The sequence below is a fragment of the Perca fluviatilis genome, chromosome 2, assembly GCF_010015445.1.
Source record: "Perca fluviatilis chromosome 2, GENO_Pfluv_1.0, whole genome shotgun sequence".
NCBI classification, from domain to species: Eukaryota; Metazoa; Chordata; class Actinopteri; order Perciformes; family Percidae; genus Perca; species Perca fluviatilis.
Genome location: NC_053113.1, coordinates 41,308,618 through 41,330,881, shown reverse-complemented (window position 1 = coordinate 41,330,881; position 22,264 = coordinate 41,308,618). Strand labels below are relative to the sequence as shown.

Sequence of the window (22,264 nt, the reverse complement as noted above, 5' to 3'; positions counted from 1 at the left end):
AAAGTTATAAAAAGGCTTGGTACATGTAAAGTAAATAAAAAAAACGTTTAATCAAAAATAATAATAGAGAAAACATGTTTGATGTTGAGTGTGTAGTTTCATTCTTTTATGTTAATAATTTTCTAAAAGAGTCTTTTTATAAAATACTGACATCACAGACACGCCTGCCTACTTGTCTTTTCCAAGTTGATTTACAGCGCTAGTTCTGACAACTCTATAGCTATGATGAGTCAGCACAAAACAGAGGGGAGCATAACACTGTGTAAGATACCACTCTATATCAGCAAACTGAATAATAATAAACACCATTTCTATATGCCCCCTTTACTCCAGATTGCTGAAAAACATCTGTTAATGATTTGGGATCTTAAGGTTTTGAAAATAGTATTCATATTTTGTGAAGCTGAATATTCTACTCACAATGCATCAAAGGCTCTGCTGAAATGAGCCCTGTTCTTGAGTTCATCCCACTAAATGATAGCATATCAGACGTTTAAGAAACGTGTGTGTTGTGAGTGAGCTGGTTGTGGGAGTGTTAGATAGCAGAATGCATACTGTAGAATACAGAGGACGGATACAGTAAAAGAAGGAAACGCACCTTGTGAGAAAGTGAGTGCTGCTAGTAACACAGCTGTTAGCCATTTGTCTTTGTATGGTCAATGAACCAGTATTAAAGGCAGCTGCTCAAGACAATTTCACCTATTACACACATCTGCTTTGGAGTTGGTCTTGCACTTTGTAAGCCAACAAAGTTTCTGTGGAAGAGTTTGAGATATTAGCAAACTTTTGAGAGGATGCCGTCAGGCGCAGATGGTTAAATGGCTGTTGGAAGGAGAAATAAAAAACAGTTGATAACCTTATTTTTTTTACGCACACCTCATAGAGGAAATAGATTCTCTTGCAAACTGTATTTCACAGCACTGAGCACAAGAATATCTTTCCAACATGTAATTGTGTTGTCGGAAACTAGTAATAATTATTGATATCGCTGGAGAATATAGGCTGTCTGGTTATTTGGAAAGCCTAGAATTATTTTTTCGGAGGAAGGCTAATGGAACAATTTACCAGACGTGGAAAAAAAAAAACTTGGCTGGCCTACATGAATTTTTTGGCCCCTAGAAATACAATCGGTATATGCAGACATCTCCTGGGACAGAGATGCTAATGGGCCCTTAATCTGCATACATTAGCATATCACAAAAACGTACAAGGACATAAAGAGGCACCGCCCGTGTCTTCATCATTGCTTTAACTCTGAATGGAAATAGTGATTGAGTAAATGTGACTGAGCAACTTGTTCATTAAGAAGTAGCTATGGCTTTTGTTTAATTTGTAATCACCAAAGAACCAATACCCTGTAAGAGTTGATTTGGTGATTTGGTCAAAATTTGGTTGAAAAGTCTAATTCATCAGATGTAGGTTACATATAACCCCTGCTTCAAAAGCATTTAATTAACTATGTCACGCAGGTCCTACATGTTGAATTAATTCATTGAAATGCTGTTGAAATAACCTACTGTACATATTTACGGAACATTTAAACCAGTTTTAACACAGTGCTCTGAAAATCACCAATGCCTACTGTGTAACTCAACAATCTCCCTTAATCAAACCTGAAGTTGGAGGAAAATATTTACTCTGAAAGGTCAAGAGAGTGGAGTCTTTTCTGCAGGCATTGGACATTTTACAAGACCACATTAGAGCTCATTACTCAAGGCAGAGTCTATTTCAATCAGGAGAGACTTCGTTGCAAATATGCAAAGGTTTATTTCACATATGCATAATATGAAATGTACAGAGTCTTATTATAAAAATAATTTTAAAAGGGGTAGAGATGCCAAGGCCCGATGGAGTCTAGACACTGGTGGTGGTGGTGGTGAAGGAGCCCGAAGGAGCCAGAAAAGAAATACCCAGGGTGCCGTGGGTGATGATGACTGGAGGAGGAAGGGGAGGAGGAGGGTTGCACGCTTTGCCTGAAATGACAACTGACAGCAGCAGAGAGAAGAACAGAATTAAAGCAGGGATGCCATGCTGTGATTGGCTCGTGAAATTCATGGCCAATTCTGGTTGGTTTAACTGAAAAGGGAACGCCTTGAAACAGCTGATCAGTTTTAGGAAGAGAGAGAGAGAGAGAGAGAGAGAGAGAGAGAGAGAGAGAGAGAGAGAGAGAAAGAGAGAGAGAGAGGTGGATGAAGTTTAGAAGTCTTCCTGAAAGAATTTAAGATGAGCTTCATTAAATTTGTTTCTAGTACAAATTACGTTCTTCATCATTGGACTGTAAGTATCCCATATTCTGTTGCTGCAATGACCCCATTCCTCAGCAAACTTGATTTCATCTTCTTATCTTATCCTGGAGGACCTGTACAGTATCACATTGAGAGATGCCCTAACTTACAGGGGCGATCACAAAAGAAACACAACTCTACACCCTCAGAGTTGATGTCAGAATCCAATAAATTATTTGAGATCATTCCTCCTTTCATCTTTTATTGCTCTTTTAAAGTGTACAGACATCTGTACATTTCAAATGAGACAAAACAAAATGTCACAAGAGGGGTTCTCTCTCTCTGTCTGTCTCCATGAGCAAACATCAAACGCTGCCAGCAACCAGACACAAGATAAACAGTTCATTAAAAATGAGGGCATGCCATCATTCACAGAATCGCTCGGCTCAACCTGCGCCACTATGCAGAAGATATAACGAGGCAAACAAACAAAGCAGTCTCATCCAAGCGTACACCTGGACAAAAAGAATTTCCTGGAATCATCTAAACAGACGAAAGGATTAAGTGATGAAAGCCAGAAAAACCAACAGAAATGTGCTCCAGCAGAGGACAAAAAAAAAAAAAAAACCATCTAAAAAAGAGACAGTGATTTTGCACGAAAGAAGCACAAGATGCTAAAATGATTTATGCTACAACACCATTTTGATATACTGCAGATTTAATACATGTGTATTCTTGTGAAAAAACTGAGGCTCATATAATTTCTGCAAGCATGTGCGGCTTATAATGCTTACATAACTAGCACAAGGAATTCGATGACTTTTCACAGGCTATTTATTTTATTTGTTTATTTTTTACAACCATATCTAGTTTATTGTCTTGTCAGGGGGAGAAAGAAAAACTCCGAGCCATTTAGTAGACAAGAAGAGACCCAGGTATTTTGATACTCTGTAATTGGGTTGACTTAGATGTAAAGGTGAACAAACGGAGCTGGGGGAGCAGAACAAACAAGTGGCTGGACCGTGTGATTTTTGGTGACAGAGAGTGCGATTTTAAATCTCTAATGTCGGCCAGCTCACAGACGCACAGGGTTTGTGCTGCTCCCTTAGGGGAAGGGTTGGTGAACCAACGTGATTAACTTAACCTTTTTTGGGCTTGTTGGGGTGGAATATTCCGTGCTGTGTATGGTTTGCTCCTGTGGAAGTTCTATTTATGTATTTTGGATGTAGGTGTGAGATGTGGGTCAGTGCCAAAATACAGTATATGCTGTTAGGCTTGCCAGTTCATACAGAACTTGGAGTTGGCCCATCCAGTATGTTATGGACTTAGAGTAGGCAAGGCTTTTATTCAAAGTATAGTTATTATGGTATATGGCATTGTGTGTATCTATTTTATTTTCTACTTGTCAGAACTACTCCTCGTGCTTTTGAATTGCCTCCAGGAGATAAATAAAGTTATTTGAATTGAATCTCTTGTGTGTCTTAAGATTTGGTTATACTCAAACTTGACACCGTGGCGCGGGCCTCCGTAGATGGCGAGCGCTATGAGCATGCACAGAGACATTTCCAATACGCTCGATGCATTGTTTGTTACAGTATTCTCCGAAACATCAGGGGGCATGCAAGCAAAATAATCTGTGAATAAGCGAGAAGTAGTAGAGAAGAAGAAGAGAATGGAAGTAAAGGAAAGCAGACTACCTTCCAACAGAAGTAAAAACATCCGTGATAAACACCGACATACCGCCAAACACTGCATTTGTGTAATTATTAACTTTACTGCTGCTTATCTTATTATCTGCCCCTCGATGTTATGAACACCATTTCTTTTTTTTTTTTGCTTTGATAAAGTCATCTTTCATATGTTTTTTCACACTCTCCAGCAAAATGCTTATTCTTTTCCATGTGTGTTGGCTGTCTCTTACCACATATTTCAGGCTAGTTGACTCCCAGTGGTCTGTACACGAAGAATCATTCAGTTTGTACAGGCGAACCTGCCCGGCCAGGCTTTCTAGCCGACCATGTTGAAACAGAAAGCGCAGCGCGCCGAGTTACAAACATTAAGGTGTACGACAGCGCGCTGGGAAAACTTCCAGTGCTTTTGCGCTGGAAACAACAGACATGGTGACGGGAACACAACAACGGCTATAAACCTACCTTTATATATTGCACCAAATGGTCCCCAATAGCTGGCCAAAAGAGTGAGATTGTCGCGATTGTAGATGCACACAGCCAAAGTGCTTTTCGGAGTGTCTGGGCTTGGAGTTTGCTTCTTCACATCTACCCAGTTAAGGTGGTTCAAACATTTGATTAGGTGCCTCCCTGTGCAGGTACCTCAGATATCAATATCTGGAATGCTAGCGCAGACCGTAGTTAAATGCTGAGCAGCATTCACCCCCGCACGGAACCTTTTACGGGAAAAACCGGGAGTGAGATTCGGGCTTCTCTACCCCGCTAAACTGAGGATAACACACAACGGGACAGAAGCGGTGTTTACCGACCCAGAGGAGGCTTGTCAATATGCAGAGCAGCACTTCAGATCCTCAGGCATTTCAAATGTGGTAAACCTTTAAAGCATATATCAGGGGATGTATAATTTCTTTTCAGTCCTTTCAGGAGAATCGCAATAAAACTGAACAACTAGAGTTATAAAGGCAAATTAAAAGTCTCGATGCAGAGAATGCTAAACAACCCTCCCGAGAAAAATACAATACTATTATGTCACTCAAGTATAAGCTTAACCAAATACTATCCAAGAAAATCAGCAGGGCTTTTACTTTTACTAAACAAAAATATTTTGAATTTGGGGATAAGCCACATAAATGATTGCCGAGGCAACTGCGTAAAATGGAAAATGACAGAACAATCCATGAAATAAAGTCTGAAAATGGTCACCTTTGTACCACACAGGGCGACAATAATGATCAGTTTCGTCAATTTTATTCATCTAAAACAAATTCTGGTCCGAGGGATATGCAAGAATTTTTGGATAAATATAAATTGCCAACATTGGATCAAGATGACCATAGAGCCCTCAATGCTGAAATTACATATTCAATTTAGAAAAAAGCCCAGGTCCAGATGGAATTAGGAAGTGAGTTGTATAAGAAATGTAATGGCCTACTGGCCCCTATATACTTAGGATGTACAAACAGGCAAAGGAAGATGGTGTTTTGCCACAAACGTTAAATGATGCGGTTATAACTTTAATACCAAAAAAAAGGGAAGGATCTGGAAGATACGGATCAAAAGATTTTGGCCAAGACTCTAGCCCGAAGACTTAGTTTGCTAATAAATAAGCTTGTGCACGATGATCAAACAGGTTTTGTCGCTGGAAGGAGCTCCTTTCTCAACCTCAGACGCCTTTTTAATATAATATACTCGCCTAGAATTTTGAAGGATTTTGTTAAGCCTCGAAGCTGAGAAAGCATTTGATCAAGTAGAATGGTCTTACCTCTTTGCCGTCCTGGAAAAATTTCAGATGGGTGATGAGTTCGCTGCATGGATCCAATTACTGTACAGCAGCCCCACTTCTAGAATACTCACAAATCAAACGCTTTCGGCCCAGTTCCGACTCCATAGAGGCACAAGGCAAGGTTGCGTGCTAAGCCTTTATTGTTTGCTTTGGCTTTGGAACCATTAGCGGAGACCATTAGATGCCATCCTGATATACATGGATACAACACAGAGTACACGGGAAACAAAATATCCTTGTATGCTGATGATAATCTGTTATTTATATCCCAAACGAGAATTACTATCCCAAATGTTTTAGAAGTTATTTAGCTATTCGGCACATTTGCTGGATCAATTGGGGTAAAAGCTAACTGATTTCCTCAAAGCTAGACGATTATAATTGGCTCAGGTCGCTCCCTTTTAAGATACCATCAGAAAAATTCACCTATCTGGGAATCGTCATTACTAAAAAAATTACTATTACTGTACTTTGAATATTACTATATTCAAAGAAAACTTTATTCCCCTTTTAGACAAACTCAAAAATAGAATTCAGTTCTGGAGGACCCTTCCATTATCCCTAGTGGGCAGAGTGAACAAAATTGAGATGTTTTTTCTCCCACAACTACTTTACCTCCAATTACTTTACCTCCAAAACATACCAATATTCCTCTCAAAGTCACACTTTAAAAAGTTAGACTCAATAGTTATTCCCTTTGTCTGGAATTATAAATCCCATAAAATAAAAAAAGAACATTTGTGTAAGTCCAGATCACATGGACGACTTGCACTTCCAAATTTTATAAATTATTATTGGGCTACATCTATACGTTCCATTGCATCAGTGTTAGATGATACTGCTTTGTTGTCGAACGGGATGGAGATTGAGCGAGACTGTCTGCCATATTCAATCGGTGCTGTAATTTTATCTCCAATTCCTCTTAACAGAACATGTTACAAGCACAACCTGGTAATACATGACACAGTAAGGAGTTAGAAACTGATATCAAAGAACTTAAAACTCAGAGCGATCTCTCTCTGGTTGCCAATAGAAGCAAACCCTTCATTCCCTCCTTCTACGGCCTTTGATATGTGGAAAGAACTCTGTGTTCGTAACGAAGGTGATTTATATATAGAAGGATAATTTGCAACTTTTCATCAGCTACAACAAAAATATGGTTTACCAAAACACCATTTATTCAGATTCTTTCAAGTAAGAAATTATGTAAGACTGCCTTCTCAGTTTGAGAAGGCAGGGCCAGATAAATTAGATTACTGCCTAGGTGAGTTAGGGAGGTCAGATCACAATATATCCTGTTTATATGATAAATTGAAAGAGATAAGCCACCCAACTACTGCCACGGATTAGGAAAAGGAGTTGGGTACGAACATACAAAATGATCTATGGGATGAGAGTTTAGCATACATCCACAAGTGCTCCATAAACGCACGTCATTGACTAATACAGTTTAAAATCCTACATAGGCTACATTATTCCAAAGAAAGACTTCATAGGATCTTCCCTGAGCTCTCTCCTCTGTGTGAAAAATGTAACACTCATGTTGGTAATTTACTTCATAGTTATGTTCACTGTTGCAAAATACAAGGTTACTGGAGTGATATCTTTAGTTTCATGTCTAAGGTGTTAAATATTCAAATTGTCCCAAATCCAGTTTTAGTAATCATAGGGATATCCAATGAAGCAAAGAGACTGACACTGGCACAACAGCGCTTCTTGGCATATGGAATTCTCACTGCAAAGAAGTGTATCCTCTTATTCTGGAAAAAGAAAGAGGGACCAACACTGAAGATATGACTCATGGAGATGATGGACACACTCCACCTTGAGAGGATCCAGGTCATCCTTAAGGACAAACTAAAAGACTTTGAGAACATTTGGCAACCTTTGGAATCTTATCTTACAGGACAAGCAGTATCCTGAAAGCAGTCCGGGGAGGGTTATTGCAGGTAGGGATTAGGGCCTTTCGTTTGTTAGTTTTTAGTTTTTTTATTGATTTATTTATTTTTCTTTATATCCCTTCCTTATCTTTGTTTGTATACTGTAAAAAAAGAAGCACTGTAATAACAATTTTGTAACTTGATTTTTGAAATAAAATAAAAACATTTGAAACAATTAGGAGGAACCATACCTTACTTGGCCAAGAAGTTTCCTTTGCTGAACCTGTTTCCAGCATGACCTGGACCCAGATAAAAAAAGAATGGATAGATGCATGACTCAATCAATAGATGGACAGATAGAGGGTCAATGACAAAATCCCATACTAGCCTACTATGTGTTACCTTTAGTCAGATCATTTCCATCTTAAAAATTACAAAGATAGTCACACTGGAGAAACTCATTTTGGGTTAGCGGTTCTTTAAATAACCATTGGTCCCACATGGCTAATCATTTTTGGACATCTCGCCAATACTAAATTCTAAATCAAAGACGGAATATTAGCTAATTCATATTTTATTTTATTTAGCTTACACCCGCAAACAAGTATAGTTGTTAGTACACAGCTTCACGGTTTGTAGGTCTTAAGAATCAAACAACAGTGCAGTGGTATCACTGCCGTAACATTTTACATCAAATCTATTTTTTAAGGGTTGAGAAAGGCCAAACCTTGCTCTGGGAATGACAAGATGAAAATAGATGTCCCCTAGATTTCCTGAAGATAGTCTGATATCAGCGTGTCTGGCGTCCTTCACCTCCCACCACTCCCAAAGGGGAGGCTCCAGCAATTATGAGGGAAGAAATCTGTGACAGGTAATGGGATTTTCTCTGCTTTTAAGATATTATGCTTCTCAAGGGATGTGCAGGTGGTATAATATAACTTCCTCTCCTTCAGATGATAGGCACATCATTTATATCTTTAGATCGGATCCTGCCCTCGGTGTGATACAAAGACAGAGGTTCACAATGCACTACCGTCCTAACATCCTTGAACCTTTGCATCTGACAGTAGCCAGGGAGGAAATTTGTTTTACAGGATATTATAAGTCATAAGTCAAGACAATCAATTGTGAGATAATTGCAGCAACAAAAAAAAAAAAATCATAACTGAACACCTCTGTTGGCCTTGTTGGCAGACAATTTTGATGATTTTCACAAAGCAACATCTATTTTGAGGTGAGAATGTTACTCACGTTCCCACTTTGCATAAAGACAAGCAGAATTCACAAAGCAAAGTGCTGTTATGTCGTGTGCATTGGCAGACTTGGCTGCATTAAATTACCACAGACAGGCTGTACATATCCAGCCCTCAGCAAAAGTGTTATGCAACAATCTTGTTTCTCAAGTCTGTTGCTACCTAAAGCCAGTAAGTGATAATAATGGAAATGAAATGTCGTTTTGTTGTCTGCTCTAAGGTATTGGACACAAACATAGAATATGGAATGCATTTCAGACTTACCAAACAATGGCTGCAAGGTAAGTGTCAGAGCTTGCTGAGCAAAAGTGTCACTGCCAATTTTGTTTGCCCAGATTTCAGGGTAAAGGGTTCAGGTTGCAGGTTCAGGGTCAGATGGCTGGAAAACATCAGCATCATTGACAATTTGGCAAATAATTGAGGAAAAGCAGCTGGTATGTGTACTACAGGGCTGATGAGGGAAAGTGGAAACAGGTGAGGAGGTGGGTGGGGAAGGTCTGGGAAAGGCTGGAAAGGGGTTATTTCAGGGCAGGTGGGAGTGACTGGATGTGAGTCTGGTGACTGGGACAGGTGGAGAAGTCCGAGGGCATCTGGTGGACAGGTAGAGAATGGCAATGAAGGTTGTGAAATGAATGGACAAAGGACAAATGTGACAGTTATCATCCCGCTTGCTATGTACATATTGTTGTGCCAGTAGTATAAGAACGCTGTTATGTTTTTTTTCCTACATTTTTAAAATGATCATTAACCAAATGTATCTTTTTTTTCTTTACTGTGGGGCTCAGGGTGTGTAACAGAAGATGTCATGTAAACAATGTCAGTATGGTTCATTCCACAACTCATGTTGTTGTTGGAAGTATCTGGATGGAACTTGGCTCACTGCGTCACAGGACATCAATTGCCGCCCAAAATCATTTTCATGCAGTTAACACCATGCACTGCCACACAGTGCTGGAACACATCACTGAGAAACAAAACAAACAGACAAGTGAATAAATGAGCAGTCACCGTTTGTAAGCACTCGAGCGAGGCATCAGGCAGTGCACCGTTGCTTGGACTGCATCGTGTTAAAAGAGACATTGCTAATTGTTAGTATGTTTGAAATTCTCTTTGTGCTAGCTGCTGTCACCTGCTTAGTTTAGCACCCTGCAATGTTGATGTATCCACAGAAGGCCAGTGCCAAAGTGGTGGTGGGAAAAAGACGAAACTTCACATTGAAGATAATCGGGGACTTATGAGAATATGCAAATCCTGTCTACATGCGTTTGGAGGATTTGGAAAAGCCTAATGACCATGTTCCCGGAGGTGCTGCAGGAGTATGGCGTGCTGAGATCACCAACAGTTACGCTCTGTCCCCTCTCCTGATTGTAATATTCAAAGACAGTAAATTCAGAAAGTTTGGGAAATCAATGCACAGCAATGGGCACAGCACAGCTGCTGTTTTGCAGATGATGTCACCCTACTAATGTTAACCATCAACATTATTGTAAACGCAAAGCTTCTGCAGGAGAAAGTAATCAAAATGCTGATCCTCACTGCCAGATCTAGGCTGTGGTTCTCTCCCAGACAAAGGTTACCTGTCTAATCCAGGTGAGAGAGCATGTGACTGTGACAAAGAAGGTTTTTGAAGTTTGACTGCTAGTTGGGAACCTTAGTAATATGAACACTGTCTTGGAAAAAGAATCAAAAAGCACAATAAAAAGCTCTTGATTTACCAGCTGATCATCTTTCTGATCTTCACCTTTGGTCACATGCTTAAGTGACCAAATGGCAGCAACACGTGGCAGAAACTGACAGGATGAGAGGGTCATCAATAAGAGTTGACCTACGAAGCCAGAGGGACCTCTCTGTGAAGGTGTACAGAGAGCACAGAGACACTATTTTGTTGGGGGGGGGGGGCTTGAATAATTCAACGGGCCCAGAGCTGGACAGGATGTGTTTATGGATATTAGATATTCAGAGTGTTAAAGCTTCTGTTTAGCTGTTGTCAGGGGGCCCAAAATGTTTCTAGCTGTGGCTCTGGTGGAGCATGACAAACTAGAGGAACCCGAGGAGGCTGTTTGGGCAAAACACGCCTTGGATTCTCAGCTCACATAAGCATGACCTGACTTAGATAAGCAGAATAATTATGGATGGATGGATGGATGGCTTCCTCATAGTGAAAGAGATTCAACAGATAACATACAGTATATATATATGTATATATATATTCCTGATCATTACTACATATTTAAAGCATCTGATTACATTTACAATAGTGACATTTTGCTTTCTTAGACCCTTTTGATAGTTCAGGTTTGTCCATTTTAAATCATGCTGAATTAAAAGGTGTTCTTTTTTTAAGATTACGATTAAAGTCTGTCATCTGAGCAGGGCAATGGCTTTTAGATAGATATTTATTAATGTGATTTGCATGAGAGAGTTGTGTCTGTCAATATGGCAAGCATCTGCTGGAGATGAAAAATCTCAGCAATACTGTCTTTAATCTAGCCAAGACTTTTGTCATCTGCACAGCTTGCAATTGTTATCACACTGACAAAAACACACAGATGTAAGCAAGCCTACCCACAACACCCTGAGGAGGAAAACAGTGCAGCATAGCTGCTGAAAATGAATGCAGCTTTAAATGGAAAGCAGTGAGAGATGACATACATATGGAAAGAAATATACTGTGCTTTAAGCACATTGTCTTTTGGGGTAATTTTAATACCATAGACAAGAAAAGGATTAGGAAAGGATACATTATTAATTTAAAATGTATGTTCACAAATACTAACTGCTATCACTGGTTAAGGCCTTGCAATACAAGTCTCTGTACAGACTGTATTTAAAGCCTTGAAGAGCTTGCAGAAGTACAGTAGGTCCTTGAAAGGTAAAGTTTCATTTGGTGTTTACAAAGGACCTATCTGAAGACTTCGATTGGACATCTTTGGAAGGACACATCAGAACCAAAGGAATACATCTACTGCTGTATGGGCTGATAATAAAAAAATGCACTATTTGGATGGTGAAGCACAGGTGAAATTAACTGCTTATATTGGGTTATGACAGATATATTATGTTATTATAAAACATGTTCCACCCATAGAATGCAGACGGACTCAAGGGGTGACATATTTAAAAGATGTTTATTGTGAAAGAATAATAAATAAATAAAAACTGTTGGCTTCAGTGGCAAGTTTACATTAATTCAGACGTTGGGCCATCGGAACTTATTTGGAACAATATACAACAATACAAAATATAGTATGAAAATCAGAATAACAGTATTCTAAAATAATAATATTTCACCCTCGTACAAAAACATAAACTCACAATTTCTTATATATTATATATATACACACACAATAACTATATGCACAAAATATATTATTATTTTTTTAAAGATTATTTTATGGGCATTTTAGACCTTTATTTTGACAGGACAGCTGAAGACATGAAAGGGAAAAGAGAGGGGAGAATGACATGCAGTAAAGGGCCGCAGGTCGGAGTCGAACCCGGACCCACTGCATCAAGGAATAAACCCTCTACATATGGGCGCCTGATCAACCAACTGAGCTATCCGGGCGCCACACAAAAAAAGAATTATAAATCACAAATCCCAGATCATCGAAATGAACTGTCTCACTCTAATCTACATACAATGTATCTATAGTTGTATGTCGGTAAATATGCAAAAAGAAAAGTCAAGTTTCAAACATTGGTCTCATCTTTCCAATCAAATAAACTATAATCAGCAGATACCATGAGCAACACTGCTTATTTTTTTTAAGCCAAACCTGTTGTGATGTGTAATTTTTCCTGCGAAGCAATTTATTGAAGATAATGGCAATGCCATGCTTCAATAGCCTGCATGTGAATTCTTTCTCTCGCTGTATTTATTTGATCTCCATAAAACAAACTTGAGACAAAGGTGGCATGTGAGAGGCTCACGGGCTTGTGGATATCACCTGGCACTGTGCGTGTGGTGTAAACAAGTCATGAGGACTAGCTGTGAAAGGTCAGTGAGAGGGCAAGTGTGGATGGATTCTCAATTTCCAATGTAGCACTGTGAAGCAAACTACTCTAGAATATACTGTATAACTTTTCTGCAGTGGAGCTCATTTCAGCACTGGTTGTATTTTTACCGCGCTCCTCCATTCGTTGTATGTGTGTGCATATACAACACATTATATCATCTGTGTGTACACATTTTTTTTTCTGCATTATAGGACATCACATACCATGCCAGGGAAAATCTGCTGAATATTATCTAGTTTACTTAGATATCTGGCTCTTGTTATTCAGGTCTGCGCCAACACAGATCTTGTTAATCGCTTTGACAAACACTGCGTCTCCAGTGTGCTATAAATCAAAGCAGGATACAGTTGTGGCTCCATCAGTGGGGTCTAATCTGAATGTATCAGCCGGTGTCAACCCAGGGACAGAAAATCAAAATATGCCTTCTGTGTGTGTAGTTTGCTGTATTGCAAATTGCCAGATATTGTTTTGTCCTGCGTATGACATAGTGTAGTGTTGACCAATCTACAAGCAAAGCCAGCTGGTAGGAGGTAAAAAAAATAAATTAAAAAAAGCCTCGCTTCAAATTAGCTTCAAAGTATAGCATGTTTTACAATGAATATGTACACCATGATATAATACGCTTACAGGAGCAAGCATCTAGTGAGTGGAAATCCATTCGAGCCACCTCTGAAAACGACCGAGAGATTAAACATTTTAGTTAACAAGCATTCATTCCCCTCCAACATACTAAATTCAAGACAGATTTATTTTATGGAAAAACATCTGAAAAAGCACTCAGGTTTCACCACACAAAGCTACAATTTCATATGTAATCTCATACATCAGATACAAATGCCTTTTTGTCTTGTTGGGAGTGGTGGACATTGGGTTTTCTATGGAACATTACTGCCATCTAGTGTATTTGTTGTGCAACTGCTTGCAGGCCTAAGGATACAGCGCTACATAAACAGACATATTTGTGGTGCTCTGCCATATTATATTGTTTGTTGATTGAAAATTGAGACAGTGAGTAAGCTATGGGTCAATAAATCTTGGGGGAAAAAAACTAAAAAAGCTAAAATAGTTTTATTTTATTTATAGAATAATAATTTAAAAAATCATGAAGAGTATGTGTAATGACTTTCCTTGATTTGACACCCCTCTTCTAATGTATAGTTGGCCAATGCTGAAACAGCTGGATACCACAGGAAAAGTATCTGTGTTGTTAAAAGAGACTTAAATAATTGTCATGTCAGAATGTCTCTAATATTTGTAACAATAACAACAACTACCAGGATGTTCTCATTGCTTTTACACAAAATACTGAGGTTTGCTGGCCCTAACATGCTGATTTTATTGTAGTTTAGTTCAGTTCAGAGATCTTCAACAGGGGGTCCGCAACTCCTATGGGGTCCTCAGAGTCAGTGCATGGGGGCCGCCGAATTATTGCTTTAATACTTTTTAACCCCCAAAATTAAAATATGTCTAAAGAAATATACATTAACATGAATCCAACATACTATTAGTAAAGATAAATAAGCCTATATGTAAAAAAAAAAAAACAACCTCAGCAACATTAAAGATACGCTTGATACAGGTAGGTTTATGGATTCACTGTGCCTTCCACAAGTATGTTTGACATTAAAACATGATGCTATATGAATATGTAAAGAGTAGCTTAGTATTGTAGGGCACCATAAAAATGAATGTGTAAAGGCTTTAGGCCACTCTACATGTTATTGTCAGCTCAGTTTATTATGCAGCTCAATTTAATACAATATATGTAGTAGGGGGTTCCTGCTCGTCTCTCTTTCAGGTCAGGGGTCCTTGGCCTAAAAAACATTAGAGGAACACGCCGACTTATTGTGACTTTAGCTTATTCACCGTATCCCCCAGAGTTAGACAAGTCCATACATACTCTTCTCATCTCCGTGCGAGTTGTAACTCTGTCTGACGCCCCCAGCGCTAGCTAAGCCTAGCACAGATCCTGGAGGTAACCGGTTCCAACTAGCCTACTGCTCCCAATAAGTGACAAAATAACGCCAACATGTTCCTATTTACATATTGTGATTTGTATAGTCACAGGGTGTACAAATAACAAGGTCACTATGCTTTTACTATCTAGTAATTGTTGACTCTATTACTCCAACTCTGAGCGAACTCCAGGCGAACTCTCTGCTACTCACCACAGGGCTTCAGGTGCTGCTAGCAAATCACTCCGCCCAAGTAGCAGAAGTAGCAGTGCTTCGCCTTTCTGAGAATATAGTTCCCAGTTTGTATACGGTTAGAAGACGGCTGTTTCTCATGTGACCTTGTTATTTGTACACCCTGTGACTTTACCAATCACAACATGTGGTAGCCAAAAGTGTGAATTTAATTGAAATGAATGTCACACTTCCTCTGTCGTTGCGCATTAGCGGAAATTATGAACATGTTTGTTGAAACGCTGAGAAGTTAATTAAGGGTAATTATGTTAAGAGGTTTAACATTTACATGAACTTACATTTTTCTAATATCACAACACTTTGAGGTGTTTATGTTGCACGTGGTGTTTACCATGCCAGCTCTCAGTCCCAGAGGAAATGTAAAATGAATCATGCAGCACTGAATTCTTTCTCCAACGTGCTACACCGATAAAATCGTTTTTTTTTCTTCCTTTGGCTAACATTTAAACAAATGAGGCTGGAATTCCAATGTATTGGATTAGACACAGAACATGTTGGTATAGACATTTTTTTTTATTTAACCTTTATTTATCCAGGTAAGTCGATTGAGAACCAATTCTCATTTGCAACGACGACCTGTCACATTCACACAGTTCCACATTCATACCTGGAAGCTGCCCAGTACAACCCCAGTCTGATCTGCTGGCCACTGAGCAGCTCCACTGGATCGGTTGGAGGTTAAGGGCCTTGCTCAAGGGCACCTCAGTGGTGGTGATGAGGGCTGCTCTTTCACTTTCACCCAGATTTTATCCTGTCGGTCTGGGGATTGAACTTGCAACCTCCCGGGGTCACAAGCTCGCTTCTTTAACCTTTAGGCCACCACTGCCCCTATCAATCAGCATTGTATTTACAGTATATATGCTTTTCAAGCAACTTCTATAGCCTACATATTAGTCAATTCTATACATTACATTATTGAAATACACTGTAACACCAGTATGATGTAATACAATGCAACATGTCAGCCAAGTAAATACTACTTAAAGTGTTCTGTTTTTATTTTTTATTTTTATTGTTTGTGTGTTGATTGAGCTATGTCATAGCTCATTACAAGACAGTTGCATCGGATTGCATTCTAATAGGATATCTAATTTATAAAGCACTTCTCAAACCCAGGGTTACAAAGTGCTTCACAGTTACAGATAAATGGTTAAAACATTTAAATAAATAAATAAAACAGACACAGGCAAGACCTTTTTTTAACAAATAATAGCAAATAAGGTCAAGGAAGCATCAATGACACAATTTTAAAATGAGATTTAAAACACTCAACCGTTTGCTTATCTTGAGGACATACAGGAGTATTCTACATTCTATCCACATGTATATATATTTATTCATTTACATATTGCCATTTTTTTATTACATGCAAATGACTTGACACAGCTGAACTCTGTACAAGACTGCATCAAAGTATTTGAGAGACGTACACCTTATTGCATGCAGTGTTTTGGCTTTGTGCCCTCTTGTATTCTGATTATCACACCTCAACATCCGAGATTGGCGCTGAACACAAAAACCGACACTGTTGTCACGGTAATAAAGACCAGCTTTATTTTGTCCTCTTACAATAGCTAGATACATATAAGGCTTTTCCAACAAAATGGATGCAAGTGGGAAATCTGCCAGCTGAAAAAAACTCATTTCTGAGCTGGAAAATGCTGGAAAACAAAACACAGCATCACACGTCGTTGTAATCATCATTTCAGCAGAACGAGTGTCTCCCTCTACAGAGACCAGTGACTTACAGGAACCCCAAAAAGTGCCTCGCTGAGAGATTGTTGCAGCATGTTGCGTCAAATGTAGCAAACAGTTCTCTGATATAATTTTCTAGCAAAAAGTGATGATTAGTGGACTAAACCAACAACTACTTCTGCAGCTTGTATGCTTTCTTTTTGTATGAAAAAAATAAAAAATAAATGAAAATGTTAGAATGAAATGTCTTCATTAACAAAGTCCCAGATTAATGACATACATCCAAAGGAACGGACTCACATACTCTCTGCTGACAAAATGGAAGCTTACACAAAATCAGATGTATTTTCATTCAGAATGTCAATAGAAGTTGCCTGAGATAAAGAAAATCATATGCACACGTGGATCATTTTAAACAGAACAGTGTAGTCAATGAAAACTGCGATGTTGAAAAGTACACGGTATCCAGTTACATGAAAAGCTTTGGGCAATTCCTTTTCGAAAGACACCATTTCAAGTTCCTTGTTTCTCTCAGGGGGAAAGTGACACATGGAGTTGTTGAGAGGGGATGATAGAGAAAAAAAAGTGTAAATCCAGTTGCAATATTACTTCCACAACAGATAAACAAATATAATACAGTAATATCCAACTCTCTGAGACTAGTGTTACATTTGTCACAGCAATTGTATCTCTTATACCAGCACTTCTACCAGAACGGAATTGTCAGTTTCTCATAGAGATGAATAATTAGCTCTGTTATAACCGCCACTTAAATCATAAGTGACCTGAGGTATGGAGCAGTCTGTGAAGAAGTTGGGGAAGGCCAAAGTGCACAGTGCGTTATCCTCTATGGACCCGGAAGCAGCCTCAGAATGACAGTAAACAGGGGGCTGGATTGGGCCTGTTCGCAGATTCTCCCCTACTTTCTTAGTGGGTACCGAGCAGCTAGTCCAGGGCTCAGAGTAGAGGAGACCCCCGACTAAATGGTGAGCATCGTAGGAAGCAGGATCAGGATCAGGGCCTCCCATCTCTGGCTGCACCCGGACAGGCATATTTTGATAAAGGTCCTGGTCGCTGACCATGTTGCTGTAATCTGGCCCCAAGAGCTCGAAGAACTCCGCCGCCTCAGGATTGCCCCGCTCCAGGTCCTTCAGCGTCATCCCAGACGTGGAGCTGACTTTGGAGCAGTTGGCCGGTTCGGTGAAGAAAGAAGGGGGCAGATTACGATGCCTCAGGGGTGGTTTCTTGGCTTTCTCACCCCTTATATCCTTCACAGGGCTGAAGAGGGCCGCCAAGCTCTTGCTCTGTAAATTGGCCTGGACCCCGTCACGTTTAGGTAGAGTTTTGCTCTGCAAGGGCTGAGCCAGGGGGGAACCCTGTCTCTTAACTGGGACTTCTGCTACATTTCCTGGGGTTATATTGCCGGTGCACCTTTTGATCTGCTTCTGCAGATACTTCCGGTGGTTGACTTTCCTCTTGGATTTCACCGGCTTGTCCAGAGCCAGCTTGATATTGCTGGAGGCCGAGTCTATGAAGCTCAGCAAGTCCCGAGTGGTCTCTTTGTAGTCCTCGTCATTTTCTGCCTCACCGAGGAGACTCCCATCCAGACTTTTCTCCACCTCGTACTCCATCACAGAACCAGGGAAGCAGAAATTCATGAACTGAGGGTTCATGATTGCAGTCTGAACAGCCATTACTCTGTTGAGCCCAGCAGCTAATACACCTGTGGCATCCTGTGTGATCCCTGAACCAAAAATGTCTTCAGAGCATGTCTTTTTTCCTCTGACAAACACTTGGTCCTGATGCTGCTCATGAAGTTCCTGTAAACATTCCAGAGTAGAAGTGACGGGCTCTGAGGAAAGCGAGGGGATCTTTCAGGGGGCTGGACTAATGATGTCAGAACATCAAAGAGGAGGGGCAAAGAGACCGCAGGACTTAACTCTTTGCTTGTGCCTGACCACCTGCATCTAAGAGGGATTTGTCTGAAATTCCCTGCTGTGTTGAAGACAATAACCTCTGTCAGAACTCTCCCCCTCTAGTTTAACTGTTTGTGTGTGCTCTGAACCAAAAACGCTTTCATGAAACTGGAGGATATTACTGTGAGCGCTGAACGGTGAGCAGAAAAAGTCTTTGAAATCCTGATGGGTACAGTATTTCTGCTGGGTAGAATTGTTACACCGTCATCTCTCTAACTTACAACAACATATTCTGTTTTTATACACATGATTATTCAACAAACTACATTTAAACCAACATTTTTGTTTTTGTTAAAGTTAGATATCCCACAAAAAAGTCATTGTTCATGTGATTCCTGCTTGCTTTTTTCAACACATTTTAACCACCATTTAATCACCATGCCTACTTAGGAGTTCCCTGTCTGGATTATCAAACAGAAGTTAACTTGTAATCTAATTACTGTTCATTTAGGCACTGAAACATACCCAACTATCAAATCACGGCTATAAAGTAGCGAGAAAGGCTTCTTTTCTGTGGGAAAAATCTTTGTGCCCCAACAGATGCCACCATTTTGGAGAATCTTCCCAACTGCTTGCTTGTGTCTTAATCTGCTCATGGCAAAAGTTGATTTCTAGTGCATTCCCAGGCCAGTGGGAATTTCTGCCCTGGCCTGACAACTATTATGGGCTGCCTTTGACATAAAGCCCTACAGGGTCTAAATAGCTTCTATTCTTCGCCCGGCAGTGAAAGGGAGCTTTGTGCCAGAGATTCATTAAATTGCACCTCACAGCCCCTTCGTAAAATGGCTCTCAATAATGAACAGTCGATTTAACTAGAAAAGCTGCCGGAGCTGTTAAATTAAAGGGGAATAAAGTGCAGTTCAGGCTCAGTGTGCCAGAAGAAATGTTGACCTTAAGAAATCCTGGGTATGAAACTTCTGTTGTAAACAATAACGTATTTACAGGAAGTTTCTTGGCCAGCAGTGAATACAATGGAGGATGTGTCCAAGAGCCAGATTGCTATGTTGCCAGCACTTATCCCAGTTTAAGTGGAATTTCAACTGAATTGCAAGTGAATGGACAGTTGGGCATAGTTTGACTATACAATAAAAATGTGTAACTTGCTGTTACTACTGCACATATTTTTTTAAATCTGTTTACCAGAGAATGCAGAAGTCTCGATCTGATCAGATTAAATCCTTCATTAATTATTCGTACTTATAATAACTGAACGAAGATCCCTCCTCTTACAAAAGTGCACGTTGAGGTGAGGCGGCGACTCGTTTAAGAGTTGGAGGGATGAAAAGAAAAGTCTGAAGCAGCGAGGGAGTGAAGCCGCTCAAAAAAAAAATATCTTTCTCATGTTAATTCCCGTCGGAGAATAGGGACAGTGAAAGTGATAGCACTGATCTTATTATCTGTGGCCCAACAACAAGTCTGTGACTGAAAAAGAAACACAGAAAAACTCAAATCTATGAGCAACAAATGGTTACAAAATAAAAGAACATCTTCCCGTTTATACAGCTGGCCATTAAAAGACCTGCTGATATATTAGCCAGAAAAAAACAAAGGGTCACGTATGGGAACTGCAGATACTTTGCATATTCAGTTGTACCCGGCATTAGGCACTTCTTTGTAAATTCAAAACGTTCACTTCATTACAGTTATAAGTGTAGGAGGAAAATGGAGGTCAGCTATCACAACATGAGCTTTTTAACGCCTGCCCAAAGTGATTCTGCCTTCCTCTCTTTGCTAGCAGCACAATTTCTGGCAATGTGACATCATCACAGTCATGGCAGCTATATCCCTCTTTTTTTTTTTCCCCAGTCAAGAGGCTTTGGCTTTTGTGCTGGTGGGTCTTTCAAATCACAGAGCCTGACGCACAGATCCCGGAAACAAGTTTCTATTGTTGCATAAAAGGCTGAGAGGGCGAGAGGGCGAGAGGGGATGGGCTGTGGCAGACCAGCTCAGAAAAAATATAGGAACTCAGAGCTTTTTGGGGTTGGTTTCCACTTTTTAACCCTGGTGTTGTCTTCCCAACGACCGTGCAAACGTTTTGGTCCTCTTTTGTCGTTTTTCCCGATGTTTTCGTCACTTTTGTCCAAGTTTTTTTGTCACTTTTTCTGACGTTTTTGTCGATTTGTTCTGCGCTTTTGACGTTTTCCAACATTTTAGTCACTTTTTTCAACGTTCTTTTATCAATATTTTTTCAAATGCTATAAAATCGAATCAATTTAATTCAATGAAAGTAGTGAACTAATTATTTATTTTACTTGTGAAGAGTAACGGTTGTTTGGAACAATCCACGTTATTTTTTTGACAATTTGGTTGAAAAAAAAAAAACTTGTTGAAAATGGGTCAAATTTGACCCGAGGACATCAGGAGGGTTAAGACATTAAGTGTGAGGTTAATTGTTAAGTTATAAATTCCTAATAATAGACCGGCGTTTATTCTAGCGTTAAGCGCGGAGCTCAAACTATAGATGGAATTTTCATAAACTCATCATGTTTGGCGCTTTAGGGAATTTTAATTTTGAGAAAGCCATTACTAATCTGCTGTGCCTTTTCCCCCCAAAACCATACATGTTAAGTACACAGATCCATATTGTTGAGATATTGTTAAACACTAGCACAACGCCCAGTGTCCCCGAGAATGTACTTATTCAGCAGCACCCAGCTCCAAGGGAGCAACGTGATGTGACACACACAAGCTTAATCTCTTCCTACTAGTGTGTGGTCCCTGTCGGAGCAGGGACACACTCAGAGTTTGGGGTCGAGAGAATACTAATAACACCTTTGATTGATGGCCAGTGTCAGAGACTAAGAAAAGGCTGGCAAAATTAATGACCTCTCAAAGTCCTGAGAAAAGTTTCAGGACAGCGTTTAGTGGCAGAGACCCCGTCCTCCCCCATGTTTAGCTATGTTTTTTATTCTACTGGGGTGTCTGAAATCCAGTCAAGCCTGTGACAAAATGCTGAGAAGTCAGGCTTTGTGTCTCCCGGTTGAAAATCAACCCACATACCAGTGCAAGACATGTTCCTCATCTGCTTCACAAAGTCATGTCATGTCAGGAACTTTTGCTTTAAAAAGGAGAGGGGGGGGGAGAGAAGAAGAATTGGCCAGAATAGTTTAAAGGCAAAAAAATTTAAAGGCAAGCAGACATGTTTTCATTGCCAGTCAAAGTATTTTAGTCGTACTATTTTCAGTCTTTTAGCTTGACATTTAAAAAATTAAAAAATAAATAAAACTGTGACTTCATGGTGAACTACAAAAGGCTTATTGGTCCCTGCCGGTTCCTGCATCCCCTCACCGCCTCACTCTTAACTCTTAACCTTTCATCAACCCTGCTCAACCTCTCTGGCACCCCAGGAGTTGTATTAATAATATTACTAGCAGGGGGGGGACAAACCAGGGTCTATGGGCTGCCTTGGTGCCGCAATTTAGAGCTTTAATGGCAGCCAGTGAATGAAAGCATGCCAGGGGGAATCCCACAGGTTGGTCCACGGGGGTGAGGTCAGCAGGCGTAGCTGCAATAATCTCCCACCACTGACTTTATTGG

General features: G+C 39.9%; 1 protein-coding gene and 1 long non-coding RNA gene across 2 annotated transcripts; both read right to left on the bottom strand.

Moving 5' to 3' along the window:
* Positions 1-1,878: 1,878 nt before the first annotated feature.
* LOC120552120 lies at positions 1,879-9,199 on the bottom strand. The gene is made up of 3 exons (XR_005637960.1): positions 9,094-9,199; positions 7,828-7,875; positions 1,879-1,985 (listed from the first exon to the last, which is right to left on the bottom strand). It is a non-coding gene; the product is annotated as an uncharacterized LOC120552120 (long non-coding RNA).
* Positions 9,200-16,587: 7,388 nt separating this feature from the next.
* On the bottom strand, positions 16,588-20,895 carry LOC120572034 (protein FAM181B). The gene has a single exon (XM_039821232.1). It carries the CDS (start codon positions 18,443-18,445, stop codon positions 17,483-17,485), a length of 963 nt encoding a protein of 320 aa, XP_039677166.1. The 5' UTR covers positions 18,446-20,895; the 3' UTR covers positions 16,588-17,482.
* Positions 20,896-22,264: the final 1,369 nt, after the last annotated feature.

What these genes read in the sequence shown, in the direction of transcription:
- LOC120572034 (XM_039821232.1), bottom strand. Translation starts at nt 18,445, where the DNA reads ATGGCTGTTCAGACTGCAATCATGAACCCTCAGTTCATGAATTTCTGC.